The sequence below is a fragment of the Dermacentor andersoni genome, chromosome 3 (assembly GCF_023375885.2).
Source record: "Dermacentor andersoni chromosome 3, qqDerAnde1_hic_scaffold, whole genome shotgun sequence".
Lineage (NCBI taxonomy): Eukaryota > Metazoa > Arthropoda > Arachnida > Ixodida > Ixodidae > Dermacentor > Dermacentor andersoni.
This window is the reverse complement of record NC_092816.1, coordinates 122,776,283-122,787,260: the sequence shown is the minus strand read 5'-3', so window position 1 is coordinate 122,787,260 and position 10,978 is coordinate 122,776,283. Positions and strand designations below refer to the sequence as shown.

Below are 10,978 nucleotides of genomic sequence, written 5' to 3'. Positions count from 1 at the left end.
TGGTTCCAATGGGTTATTGCATCGGGGAAGAATGATGAAGTGTTCATGGCAGATAATCGGGTGGTAATGTTTGCTATGGGAGGACTGTGGCTTAAGCGAAAGGATGTATGTAAGGGTGGATTTAATAGGGAATGCCTGGAGTGTGGATGGTAATAAAAGGTGTGAAGCAAGCTGAGACGAGAAATGATCCAGCAGGAAGCAAGTGATGGTAGTTCAAGTGTACATTTTAGTGCGCTTATGCTGGTATCAGGAGAGTAATTGGAAGTTATAAACCAAGCAGCGTGATTTTGTATTGCTTCTATGTCATAGGTAAGATATCATTGGAAAGGGTGCCAGATAGATGACGCATATTCTAACTGCGGGCGTACGAATGTTAGATATGCTAGCTTTCTTGTTTCTGGTGATGCGGCTTTCAGGTTGCGTTTTAAATATCCAAGGGTACGTGAAGCATTAGAACAGATGGTATCAATATGAGTTGCCCATGATAGTGTCGATGACATGTGAAGGCCGAGATATTTGTAAGACGGGGCATGATTGATAAGAGCTGAATTTATTGTGTAGGTGTGACTGGTTAAGCTGTGGTTGCGGGTGAATGACAGAGCTTTGCATTTAGTAAGGTTAAGCGGCATGAACCATTTCTCGCACCATCCTGCAATGAAATCGAGATCCTGTTGTAGTACGGTGATGTCATTCGAGCCTTTCATAGGGGAATATGGGAAACAGTCATCCACGAAAAGACGTAATTTATTCTTAATGTTAGCAGGGAAGTCATTGATGTAGATGAGGAAAAGTAGAGGCGATAAACCAGCGCCTTATGGCACACCCGATGTTACACTGCTAAGAGATGAATTATGGTTATTTGCAGAGGTAAGCTGTGTGCGCCCTTTTAAGAAGTGTTCAAGCCAGGTAAGCAAGCTATTTGGGATTCCGATATATGTGAGTTTTTGAAGTAGGTGATTGTGGGAAATGCGGTCGAGTGCTTTCAAGTAATCCAAGAAAATGGCATCAATCTGCAAATGAAGGTCCATGAATTGCAGAATGTCATGGGTGAACTCGGCGAGTTGGGTCTCGCATGAAAATTGTTTTCTGAATCCGTGCTGGTGAGGGTAAAATAAGTTGATAGATTCCAGGTGAGCCATTAGGTTGGATGAGATTATATGTTCTAGAAGTTTAGAAGGAATGCTGGTCAGAGAAATTGGGCGATAATTTATAGCACAGGAGCGGTCGCCAGTTTTATAGATTGGTGCAACATGGGCCTTTTTCCAGTCGTCGGGCAAGCCTTCAGTCTTTAAGGATTGCGTAAATATTAGGTGTAGTACCTGGCTAGAAATGTTACTGGTGTTAACAAGTATTTTGGCGTTAATTCCATCACACCCAGTTGAGGTGGTTATTTTTAGTGAATTAATGAGGCTACATATGCCATGAGGGCTGATTTTGATGTTTGGCATTAATTTTACTGAAAGTGGTGGTATTGGTTCAATGGGAGTGTCATTAGTGTTGGAGAAAACTGAGGTGAAGTAGTCGTTAAGAGTTGACGCGCATTTCTCAGAGTTAACGAGATTACCATCAGGATCTGTTAGTTCAACCTGTCTAGTATGTATCTTTACTGAAAGTACGCGCCAGAATTTATTGGCGTTTGATCGCAGAATCGTCAGAAGGTCATGATTAAAGAAGTTATCTTTGGCTATCGTCAGCTCCTGAATATATTGGTTAGCGCATAGTTCGTATTTTCCCCATCTTTCTGAGTTATTTGTAAGCTTGGCTTTTCTGTAAAGCCTTTTCTTTTTAGTAAGGGGAGCTTTGAACTGTTTATTAAACCATTCATTGTTAGAGTCGGATTTCACGGCAACTGTTGGTATGTATCTAGCTTCCAAGTTGAGTTATACATTCTTATATAATTCCAAGTTGCTATCGACCGTTCTTGATAAGTAAGGCTGCTCAAAATCATTTTAAAAATTTTGCAGGTCGTTATTTATGGTGTCAAAGTCTGCCCTTTTGTAATCTTTTATTGTTTTTGTTGTGGCGACTTTTTCTTAAGCACTATTGTCATGCAGATTTGGATGCGGTTATGATTGCTAAGACCGGGTAGTGTGGTAACGCTCTTTAAGCTATCGGGGCAAGATGTGAGCATAAAGTCAAGGGTGTTATCCCCTTTTGTAGGACATGGTATCACCTGATGCAGGTTAAAGTCTAGAATAAGATCAATAAATTGTTTAGCTTCTGATAACGGTGACCTGTTGCTTACAGAAAGCAGAGGCCAGTTAATGTTAGGGTAATTGAAGTCGCCAAAGAGAATGGGACATGGGACATCAGCTATAAATTTGAAGGTTGCAGCTGTACTGTGGAGATAAGCTTTCCGGAAATCAAATATTAGTAAGGATTGGCGAAATTTTGATAACCTATATAATAACGTCCTATTCGATTCGGTTGTAGAATCGAACAATCATTATTCGATTCGATTTGTCTTTGGCAGTATTCGATTCGGCGTCAAAAGTTATTATGTATTCGCGCAGCCCTACAATATAGACAACATAGTACACGTGGTGGGGCTGTTTCATTGGGATATGTTACGACTTGCATCTCGAGCTTCAGATGGACAACGGACCCTTTATTCAAGCAACTATACAAGCACACATAGGGAGTGAGGGATGACGTCATAGCACAATGCTTTGCTAAACGTCGCACACAGCATCGCGCTCTAACATTTCCTTCCCCCTCACTTCTCAAGATAGTGGTCATTTAAAGTTCTCGTGTCTGAACCAGTTCGGTGGCCTGCGCGAACGGGTGTTCCTGCGAAGCGGTGTAGTCTGCGCTGGATCAGTAGGCGTCGACAGCGATGCTGGTGCTGGCTCTGGTTTACACCATTCCCACCATTGTTCGTCAAGAAGTACGAGAACTCTGCTTATGTGAATTATGGGTCATTATCGCTCACTCAGTACTCACGTACGGGGCAGAAACCTGGAGGCTTAGGAACTGGGTTCTACTCAAATTGAGGACGACGCAACGAGCTGTGGAAAGAATGATGGGTGTAACGTTAAAAAGAGCAGATTGGGTGAGGGAACAAACGCGTGTTAATGACATCTTAGTTGCAATCAAGGAAAAAGAAATGGGCGTGGGCAGGACATGTAATGAGGAGGGAAGATAACCGGTGGTCATTGAGGGTTACGGACTGGATTCCAAGGGAAGGGAAGCGTAACAGCGGGCGGCAGAAAGTTAGGTGGGCGGATGAGATAAAGAAGTTTGCAGGGACAACGTGGCCACAATTAGTACATGACCGGGGTAGTTGGAGAAGTATGGGAGAGGCCTTTGCCCTGCATGGGCGTAACCAGGCTGATGATGATGATGATGATGATAATGATGATGATAATGATGACGACGACGGCAACTTCAGCCGCGTGGGCGATCTCATCTGCGCTTCCGAGGGGGTGGGGAGGGCAGGGTGACGTGAGGTGGGGAGGATAGGTGTTCTGTGGGGGAGGGCTACGCCAACACCTTCTAGGAGGTGTTAGCTACGCTCGTCCGCGACGACAGCTGCTGAGGTCAGTCCACGCTACCAGCGTTTGTGACTCGAATCACTGCTCCTGCTAAGGGCGATGGCGAGCGGCTACGAGTATGATGTGACGCTCCTTTGGGTGTTGTCGCCGCTGACACTAGTGGAAAGATTTCCCCGCGACGAATGGCCCACTCTCGTCGTTGGTGGAACGAAAGCGTGCGAAGAAAAGCGTAGTTCCGCGCAAGACGGACTGTGCGGCGACGATGGCTACGATATGACGACAAAGTAGCGCGCACTGTCTGTATGTAAACAAAGCGCTGCATGAGCTGCATGGTTACGTGACTGCTGTGAAGCGCGCCCATACGTTACCCACGCGCTGCCTTTCGCGATCTCCCGACTAGTGAAGAATGCGCGCCACACTTAGCTCCGTTTGCAATGTGCAATAAATCGTGTGCCTATATAATCGTAATATAAAATACTGACACGCGAAATGAAAACACGTATGGAGCTGCGCTCAAATTTCGCAGTAGGGAGTATCGCAATCGTCGATCAGACCAGCACCCTTTCAGTTATTTCAAAACGTCTTCTCCTTCGCATCCAGAGAACACGGATAGATATATGGGCGCCGATGACCTGCCTGTCTATAGGCTGTGCTACAGTGTAGTTGTGCACGGCCAGTTCATGTGCCTCGAGTGGTGCCTGTCGCCAAACGGCTTTGATTTCTGACAGGGCTCGGTCTTTCTCTCTAGACAGTCATGACCTACAGTGGCAGAGCATCTGCCTCATATGCGGTAAGTACATGGTTCGAATCCTGCTGCTGCCGAAAGACCATCGGTAATGTTGTCCCCCGACCTGCATGGTGCTCAGTTTGTAAAGAAATGAAAAGCTGAGCTACTTAGTAACTATTCAATATGCAGTGACTGCCCAGAGCAGGGCAAAAGTAAGACACACAATGACGCCTGTTTGTGGTTATCACATATGGCTTTCCCCCATCACTTCCGCAATCTGTATTGAACAGTTAATACATACCGCAGTGATGTAGCCCAAATTTTTTTTAGAAAAGGGCGCGCACTTGAGTAGGAAAGGGGGGTGGGGTTGGGCAGGCCGTGCGACTAACACAGAAATGTGGGGGTGGGGGTACGTGCCGAAATGTGCCAACCTCCCTCACCCCTGGCTACTCCACTGACATAATACCAGGATAAGGGTTCGAATCTCGGAAGGGGCCCCAGAAGATTTCCTGTCGCTTGTCTCTGGTAGCCACTTTCTCCACTACAACTGGCCCTTCCTGTCAACCTATCCGGCCACGCTTGCATCTTGTTATTTTAGAGAATTGGGGGCGCTTTCATGGGACATTGTCAAATTTTGCCGTATAAATGATTTCGCCATTTCCTCAGCGCTGAATGGTTCGCAGGTCGTCCACGCGCCTGCCGTGATTGGCTCTAAGCGGGAGCGGGGAGGAATTTTGATATTGTCTGGTGTAGGACCGCCAGACAGGCATACGCGAGGGGAAATACGGGAGAATGCCGCAGTGATGGGGCCAATGCGCCCACTTTCTAGGTTGTCAGTGGTAATTTTTCTGGCATTTATTGTCTCAGGCAACGTCGACGCAATTTTATGTCGAAGGACGGAAATTATCCGCAAGTTAAAAGCGACAAGGTGATTTCTTAAAGCTTTCTCTAAGACAAGTGGGTGCTGAAAAAGGTCTCGGCGCACGATCGTGCATGGTTGCATTACCCGCAGCACAATTGGAAATTGATGCAAGGGAAAGTGTCTTGTTTATTATATATAGATATATAATAAAATAGAAATGAAGAAAATACCTGGTCGCGCCCTGTTCTTCAGTGCGTCTATTTCTGCTCTATGTTTTCGTGCGCATGAAGCAGGCCTTTCGAGGAGAAAGCGGGAGCGGCGACGAGGTCCCCGTGCATTAAGCTGGCTCGAGCAGCAGAAGAAGAAGAGCTCCACGATCCCACGAGGGTTCGCGCTCATCGCTATCCATCGTCTCGGAGAAGCGCAACGACGCCGGTCAAGAAGGCAGCAGCGCATGCGGCAGGTCTGCAGGCTCTCTACTTCGCGTCTGCTGGACTTCCGACATGAGCGAGACCGCGCCCTCGGAAGCGCAACGCGAAGCGTGCACTTCGCAACAAGAAGGAGTCAGCCTTCTGACGGGCTTCATGACTGCCGCAGCGCACAAGGCGATCCAGGAGAACATCTACGTCATCCTGGGCCACGGTGCCCTCCAGCGTCGCGTCCTCTTCACCGGCATGCTGTCCGTGGTGGTGCTGCTGCTCCACGCGCTGGCCGACCAGCTCGTCGCGCGCGAATTCCGCCACTGGTGCGCTCCGCCCTCCGAGCTGCAGGACCTGCCCACGGACGCCTGGAAGAACGCAGCCATCCCGCTGGGTCCCGACGGCGAGCCCAGCCAGTGCGACGTCTACGACCCGCCGTTATCGGTGAGTGTGTATTTGTGGCTGCTAATCGAATCGCAATCGATTTCGTTTGCGATTTGGGCTTTTCTTCTGCACAGTTTGGTAATCGACAATAAACGGTGGTCTGCGAGCGGGGTTGTAAGGGCGGCGGCACGCGATGGACGCGACGTAGACAATCAGGGGACGATAGACCCTTGTTAATGGCACCCTCCGCCCCTTTGAATGTGGTTTGCGACAGTTATCTGACCTGCACGAGCTAATCGGGTTTAACTGCATTTATTGTAATTTGCGTTATCTTTATGACTACTTTGTTGTTTAACGCTACGTCAGCCTGCGATGACTCCCTCCGCACCTTTTTCTAGTTTATTTTCACGGATTCCAATCGTTTCTTGCTGGTCTCATGCACAGTTCACCAGTTGGCGCCCCTAAAAGATTTTCAGCCTAAGCGCTTGTTGGAAGTTTGGCTCCCTTCATGAACTCTGGTTAGGTGGAGACCTTCGCATTCCATTACAATGTGCCAAGTGGCCATTCTTTTCATGCAGCAGGCACAAGTCTAATCCTATTCCGAGTAGTTTGCTCCTACATGCCCTTGTACTCAGGTGGCCATTTCGGGCTTCAAAAAGAAAGACACCACCTTTAGCTCTGTCAACAAATTTTCTTTGCTGATTTATATAGGTTTGCCGTGCTTGTAAATAACTCAGGTACTGTACAGGTTCCCTCATCCTTTGCGTCCTATTAACTATCTTTATTTCTTGTTACTTTCTTGTTAATGATTCGAAGTTCTCTACTTGGTTTGTCCAATTACCCTGTCTATGGTCGCCAGGTTTCTTGACCGCTAGTTCCATCACGATTTTGAGCAACGCATTTGTACACTCTAGCTGCCCAATCTTTATCTGCATTCTCGTGTGTTTTTTTTTTCAAAACTACTTCTGCACTGTGCTTCCCTGACTTCATAAGAACCCCCCCCATATGTCACCCGGCGCTGCCTCAAATGTCGAGGATGGCAGAAAACTTGCAGGGGCAAGTTGTAATCAGCTAGTGCAAGACAGCGGTAACGGAAGATCGCGGAGAGAGGCCTTCGTCGTACAGTAAACATAAACAGGATACTGATGATGATGATGACTGCTTCATTTGCGGTTTTAGCGCGGGCGCCCCACGCCAATTGGCCCACCGCCCTTTGGTTAACTCCCTAGCCAATAAAATTATCGATTTTAAGCACAGGACGGTCTTACAAACGTTATTGCTGGTATACTGTTTTAGCGTACGTCCGTACACTTATTACCGTTTGCGGGTTACAGGAATACTGGAGAGGTCTACGTCAACAACGTTAGTAGCGATATCTCGTGACGCATAGTTTAACCAGAGAGCGCACAAAGCTAATACTGCAATGATCAACCATCGATATAATTGTTAATATGCAGTCGGTACGGTGATTTTACAGCGAAGCTGTATACCTCTACCGTCGAAGGAAATTTTTGTGTCGTGGTAAGCAAAATACTCACCATACGTGGGCCGATCCCGAAGATAGTGCAATGCCGGCCCGATCCGGCGGTGGAGGTGATGTAGGCGTTAAGCACTCCTCATACGTGGACCGATACCGATGATAGTGGAATGGCGGGCCGACCCGCGGCGGAGGTGCAGTTCGCCATTAATGGGCATACATACACAGCTTCGCTGGTCATCCTTCTTCAGAGAGTGGAAGCGCGCTCAGATTTTCCTCTTCGACGAGAACACACGCCCTCAGAAAAAATTTTTCAAATGAATTGTGGTTGGACTAACAGCCACAAGACGTCGCCGCCCACTTTGCTATAGGCGCTCACGGCTGCGGTAACCCAGTAACTTGTAAACCTCTTAAATCAAATTTCTCATTGCAAATCTGAATGAATAAGTGAGACTCACTTCCACAGATAAATGGCGCAAACGCGTTACATTATTTCCTTTCGGCGAAGTTCTAAATGCGATGCCAACAGGTCGTTAAATCACAGTGACATCCAAGTTCGAAACATGCAGCAGCATTCGGAAATGATTCACGGCTGACAAACACAAAAGCACGGGGTTTAGGTTTCCCCCAACCAATTCTTCTCGTCACGGCTCGAGCAGATTGCCGCATAATCTTCTTGGAAAGATTTGTTAAAAAAAACTCAGCGCGATCGAACTACACGTGATTAACATCGTTTGCCGTAGGTACGAAATATCATAGTTTCAAAGTAAATATGAATGGTATTTTATGTTATGGAACTCCATGGAGCTTTTACTGCATTGTTCACAGGATTTCATATTTAAGGTGGTGGTCCCAATCCGGCTGCGTGCGCTTCGCATTTTAGACAATGTTCGCGGGCGGAGGGTGCTTTCTGCACGCACTATCGAGATTTGAGCACTTGTATAGAAAGCTTGCTTTCTGCGCTTTCGAATGACTTTCTAGCGGAAGCTCTTTTAATTTTATCACCAGATGAAGGTTTGAGTCTTATGTACGCGTGATTCACTAAGTGAAAATGCGTTTCAGGATCGCAAGTGTGGATGCTTGACGGTATTTCATCTTCCGAACAAGGAGCGCCAAAAAACAGACAGAGCTGTGGTGCTCAGCTCTTTATGTTTTTCCGCGCTCTTGGTTTTATAAGTGCTCTAGGATATTTACCCAATCTCAAGGCAGTTAGTATTATGATACCTCACTCTCTAAACGACTTCGCTAAGAGAACGAGCCGCAGTATTCCTATTTGTGTTTTTTCTGACCGAAAACTTTCTTTGTATACATTAGTAAAGAGCCTCTTGTGCCGTTGGTGCGTTGAACACAAACACATAGAAACTCTCATGCCTCAAGCTGCACTTGAGCAATTGTAATCCAATAAGCATTATCGGGATCGTCCGTCCGGTGCCATTGATTGCACTGCCTCAGAGATCGGTCGCGTTTATTTTGCTTCAGTACTAAGAACAAAGACCGCTGAATGACGTGTAATGCAATCCCTCTTCACCCCTCCCAATGCGTGAAGAAAAGTTCTATACGGATAAAGATTCATTTTTTTTTTTTTTTTTTTGCTACCGCAGAAGGGCGCCGACCAACGACGGCACGTGGCACACTGTAAGAAGTGGGCGTACGACACCAGTGACTCAGACGACAGCATCGTGAGCCGATGGGACTTGGTCTGCGACAGAGACTGGCTGCTTAAGCTCTCCAAGACCGTGTACGTGATGGGTGCCGTGCTGTTTGTGCCGGCGGCTGGACTCTTGGCGGACAGATTCGGACGCCGGCCCGCCATCGTGGGAAACGCCGTAGGCGCCCTTTTGTTCAGCGTGGGAGCCTTCATATCGGAGAGGTTCACCATGTTCGTCGTCAGCCGGTTCTTCGTGTCGGCCTGCAGCTGCTCGGCGCAGGTGCTAGTGTTCATCCTGCTCTACGAGGTGACCGGCAACGAACGGCGCGCCCTCTACGGACTGTTGGACACGGCCGTGGGAACCACGCTGCTCGAGCTTTCAGTCCACCTGCTGTCCGCTCTCGAGCCGCAGTGGTACCAGGCTCACAGCATCCTGATCCTACCCACGGCCATGCTAGTCTTCTGGTGCTACTTGATCGAGGAGTCGCCCAGCTGGCTCCTGGTGGCGTGGAACGCACGGCACGCCGATGAGATAATCTTGCTGTCTGCCGCTTTGAATGGCGTAGACATAAACAAGGCGCACGCCTCGTTGAAGGCCCTCAGGAAGCAGATATCGAAAAACGAACGGATGGCGGCCACCACCGTGACGACCATGGCCGAAGGCTACATCCAGTCGGTCCTGTTTCGGCGGCGCATGGCGGCCGTGCTCCTGTCGTGGTTCAGTGTCAACTTCACCTACTACGGACACGTACTCCGCGCCGTCAGCAGCAACCACCTGTGGCACGTCGCGCAAGCGGTCACGCAAGCCGGCCTCTACTACGTCGTGTGGCGCATTCTGCACCGTCACGGCCAGCGCGAGACGCTCTCCGTTTTGCTCGCCGTGCTCTGTCTCCTCACGGCGCTCAAGGGTAGCGTGCTGCTGCTCGACGCCCACTCGCTCGGCACCCTGATGGAAGCGCTCGTGGAGAGCGTCTCTTCGACGGCGCTCAGCCTCAACTACGGCTACACCGCCGACGTGTTTCCCACAATCAGCCGGAGCCTGGGCCTGTGCATCGCGTACGCGTTCGGGCGCCTCGGAGTGCTGGCGGTCATCACTCTCTCGCAAGTGGCCGGCAGCGAAGGCGACGCCGCCATCAGCCTCATAATGATGATCTTCGTGCTGCTGAGCGTGATGGCCATCCAGTCGCTGCCGGAGGCCTTCGTGGAGAAGGGCAAGGAGCAGCAGCCAAGGTCATCGATGAGCGAGACTGAACGCAAGGCGGTCATCCAGGCGTCCCTGTCACCCATGACTCCGCCGACTCCGCCCAGACATGACAGGCGTTCTCGCAGGAAGTCGAGGACGTCTGCCAGGCCGTCAATGTCTAGCGTGTCGCCGCGTGACAAACGCAAGACTTCCGGGCGTTCGGAAGGCGTCGAGGAACCCTGACTGCGAGAACGTGTGTTGAGCAATGTTCTTCGATTCTGAGACGCCGACGACGTGGACGCTTCACAACTGTGTTTAGCTAAATATATAATTATTATTGACAATCGTTCAGTCATCAATGCAAATTTTTTTTTTCTGAGAGAGTTAACGTTTCCGTACACGTACATGGTTTCATTCGATGTATCACCTGTGCGCTATCCGCAATGTACGCTATTAGTGCCCCAGCACTTTTCGAGTTGACCAAATGGTTGGCTCGACGCTTCGAAGCAGCATTGCGTGGAAGGCATCGGTTGGCAAGGATGCAAAACGGACGATCTAGCTTTCATTCTTAAAGGCTCTAGTCAATTGTTCTGTGTCCAATGTATCTCAGGCGCTGGTGTTTCACCGTGTCCGAGGACAACGGTCGGTGGCGATGAAGGCGAAATGAAGGCAAAGCTCTCGCATTGCTCGCTATGAATGTCCAAAGACTGTAGGCACACCACTGGAATTCGTAATACGTGCCGCAATAACACGGACGCAGGGAGATGGCAACACGGACGCTGGG

General features: G+C 49.0%; 1 protein-coding gene across 1 annotated transcript; it reads left to right on the top strand.

Annotated features, from left to right (window-relative positions):
- Positions 1-5,379: 5,379 nt before the first annotated feature.
- Positions 5,380-10,538, top strand: LOC126538683 (solute carrier family 22 member 7-like). Its single transcript, XM_072286751.1, has 2 exons — positions 5,380-5,946; positions 8,965-10,538. The coding sequence occupies exons 1-2, from the start codon at positions 5,587-5,589 to the stop codon at positions 10,435-10,437; spliced, it is 1,833 nt and encodes a 610-aa protein (XP_072142852.1). The 5' UTR covers positions 5,380-5,586; the 3' UTR covers positions 10,438-10,538.
- The last annotated feature ends 440 nt before the right edge of the window (positions 10,539-10,978 follow it).

Bases quoted from the DNA above. Each gene is read 5' to 3' on its own strand.
- LOC126538683 (XM_072286751.1), top strand. From the start codon at position 5,587: ATGAGCGAGACCGCGCCCTCGGAAGCGCAACGCGAAGCGTGCACTTCG. The intron at 5,947-8,964 runs GTGAGTGTGTAT...TTGCTACCGCAG, and splicing joins TCTACGACCCGCCGTTATCG to AAGGGCGCCGACCAACGACG.